Source organism: Condylura cristata, unplaced genomic scaffold, assembly GCF_000260355.1.
Source record: "Condylura cristata isolate star-nosed mole 26May11 unplaced genomic scaffold, ConCri1.0 scaffold00032, whole genome shotgun sequence".
Lineage (NCBI taxonomy): Eukaryota > Metazoa > Chordata > Mammalia > Eulipotyphla > Talpidae > Condylura > Condylura cristata.
Window position 1 is genome coordinate 19,015,256 of NW_004567133.1, and position 2,863 is coordinate 19,018,118.

Below are 2,863 nucleotides of genomic sequence, written 5' to 3' on the forward strand. Positions count from 1 at the left end.
CTGCGGACAGCGTGCTTCGCAAGGAGGGCTAATCGGCAGGCCGGTCACCCGGCAGGCCGGTCACCCGGCAGGCGGCGGGCACTCCGGCCTCACCTGTCAGGGGACTTGCTCCTCGGCTTGACCTTCTGGTGGCTGCTGTCTGAGACGCGATCCACCCCGGCGAGGGGACAGCTGGCCTGGGAGAGGCCATCCGAGACACCAGAGTAGGTGATTTCCTCATAAAGGGGGGCGGAAGGGATGGCCGGGGAGGTGGCCCGGAGGCCGTTGAGCGCCTCGAGCAGGGAGATGGGCTCGTAGCCAGGCGGGACGCTGTCCGAGCCCTGTGGGGACAAGCTCCGGTGAGGACGGGCTGGCCGGGTCCCTGCCCACTGGCCAGGGCCACCGAGACCTGACCGGGGCCTGCCCCGTGGCTGCTGTGCCCCCCAGGCCCGCTGTGTGCCCACCTTCCAGGGCCCCACGGCCCTCCCCAAAGGCCCCAGGAGTCCGAAGCAGCGGCCGGCCCTGCACAGGCTCCTTCGACCGCCAGCTGGGCACACAAGCCCCCAGGTGGTGCCCAGGAGGGCAGACGGGCACCCCAAGCCTCCAGCGGCCCCGCCTGGCTTGCTTGCTGTTCCTACCTCGGCGGGGCGGGGGGGAGGGGGGGTGTAGCGAGAGGAGACCCGGGAGCAGGGAGCAAAGCCATGCCAGGTGAGAACGGGGCGGTGGCACTCCAGGCCAGGCAGTGACCTACGCAGCAGGGGGGACAGCACCCGAGTCTGACCCACACTGCAGCCCTCCTGGGGTGGGGCCAGTCACCCGGCCCAGCCCGGCCGGGTCTGCAGGGTGCTGGGCTCCCCGCAGAGAAGGGCAGGGCGCAGGCCCGGGCCCACCTGGCCATGGAGGTGACCAGTGGCGATGCGCGGTCAGGGCGCCCTGCCCAGCGCCCCGTCGTGTGTGCTCCCCCAAGGCCCCCCACAGGCGGAGACCACGCTGACCCTCGGCAGAGATGCCCTCCCTCCGGACTCGTGACGTCCAGAGCGTCCCAGGACAGGACACGGACCCGGGCGGGCCGCCTAGTCAGCCGAGGCCGAGGCCGAGGCCTCCGCTGTCCGGCCCAGTGCGAGGACCAGGCAGGGACCGGGGCGAGCGCACACCGGAGCGCTGCCCGGGCCCAGCAGCGGGGCCAGACACCTCCATCCTCTCCACTGCCAGCAAGAAAAAAGGGGAACAAGGGCGTTTGGGGGCCGGGGGCAGAAGCAAAGCCGGTGAGGGCGGCCTGCGGCAGCGCGCTGTCCCTGCGGGCCGGCCACACAGCCGACGCTTCCGACTCCCCTCTGGGCGGGCGCCGGGAAAGGAGAGCAGACTGGACAGGTCAAGGCGCGCACAGGAGCCCCAGGAGAGGACCCCAAGAGGAGGGCGGGCGGGGCGGGCCGACACACTTACTGGTTCCCTTTTAGGTTTCTTGCTGGCCAGGGAGGCGGGGTGCGACTTTGATTTTTTAAAGGGACACTGTCAAGATAAAAACCAGATGTTTGACAAGTAGCGCCCCATGGGGCGCGCTGGCCCTGCTCTGCGGGCATGAAGGCCTGGCCCCGCGAGGGCTCTGCTGGGGGGCGGCGCCCCACTGCCACCCACCACGTCTGGGTCACCTCGAGCAGCAGGCCGCGCTGCCCCTGGCAGCCCCACAAGCCGGCGGCTGGCCAGCTCCTCCCCGCGTCTCGCTCCCGGAGACGGCGGTGGGGAAGCCAGTCCCCAGCCCCCCACTCGAGAAAACAGCTCATCTGGGCTCTCTGTTGCAGCGGGGAGACGGCTGGGGGGAGCAGGTGGCAAGCAGGCCCCTCCCCGGGGACCGCGACCCTCGAGAAGGTGTGGGGGCCACGCCCCTGGGCTCTCTGAGAACAGGGGGGCCGTGCGGGGGTCCGGCTCGGCCCCACACCACAGGGCAGAAACGGGGGGTGAGGGTGGCGGAAAGACCCACAAGACCTGAGCGTCCCGCCCGGTGTGCCCGGGAGTGGGACTCAGGGGGACTGGCGGGTGGACCCTGGGCCGGATGGGCCAGCCTGCGGGCGCCACGAGAGCACACCCCGAGGCTCGCACGCAGGGCAGAAACCTGCAGCGGCAGGGACCAGCGGCAGGGACCTGTGTCCGAGGGCTCCCAGGAGCCACCGAACCCGGACAGCCTCCACCGAGGCCTGGCTGCCCGTCCGGCCGGCCGCCCCTCACTCTCCAGCGCCAGGCCCGCCGAGCCCGTCTCTCCGCTTCTCAGCCTGCCCGCTCCCTTCCCACCCGGTGTCTCTCCCTTCCGGCCGCCACACCGCCCTCTGCCCATCTCTCCGACTCCCTGGGGGTCTGCTCAGGGCAGCCGTGGCGATGCTGTGGCCGACGTGCCCAGGGTCTTGCTGTTGGCAGCAGGAGCTGCAGACAAGGCCCCGTGCCGGGGCCACGAGCAGACAAGAGCAGAGGCCCAGGAGGCGCGGGCAGGGCTGCGGGCCTGGCACAGCCGTGCTCCAGCCCCGGCTCCCCCAGAACCCCACCGCTTGCCCCACGCCCTGACAGGGGTGCTCACAGAGTGCTCGTCATGCTCCATGCTCTGGGCCAGGACGGGGCTGAAGGAAACGGGGGACAGGGCTCCTGGCTTCTTCCGCACAGCCCGGATCTGCAGGAGGGCGCGGAAGGCTGCGGCAGAGGGGGTTCACGTCAGGCCAGGGGAGCCAGCTCCGGTCCCACAAGGCCCCCAGGCTCCGGGCACACGGAGCCCCAGCAGCACCCGGGCCAAGCCCCGTTTCAGAACGGAGCCACTAGCAGCCGCCCGGGAAGGAGCTGGCCGAGTCAGGACCCGCTGCCCACTCAGAACAGGCTTCTGGGCGGGGGCCGGCCTCACGCA

General features: G+C 71.5%; 1 protein-coding gene across 1 annotated transcript in view; it reads right to left on the bottom strand.

Moving 5' to 3' along the window:
* MGRN1 (mahogunin ring finger 1, E3 ubiquitin protein ligase) overlaps window positions 1-2,863 on the bottom strand; it is a gene marked incomplete at its 5' end in the record, with an annotated part of 24,907 nt that overhangs the window by 4,818 nt on the left and 17,226 nt on the right. Inside the window, 3 exon segments of the mRNA XM_012731665.1 lie at window positions 94-320; window positions 1,423-1,488; window positions 2,546-2,668. Of these exon segments, the coding sequence (XP_012587119.1) occupies window positions 94-320; window positions 1,423-1,488; window positions 2,546-2,668 (416 nt within the window).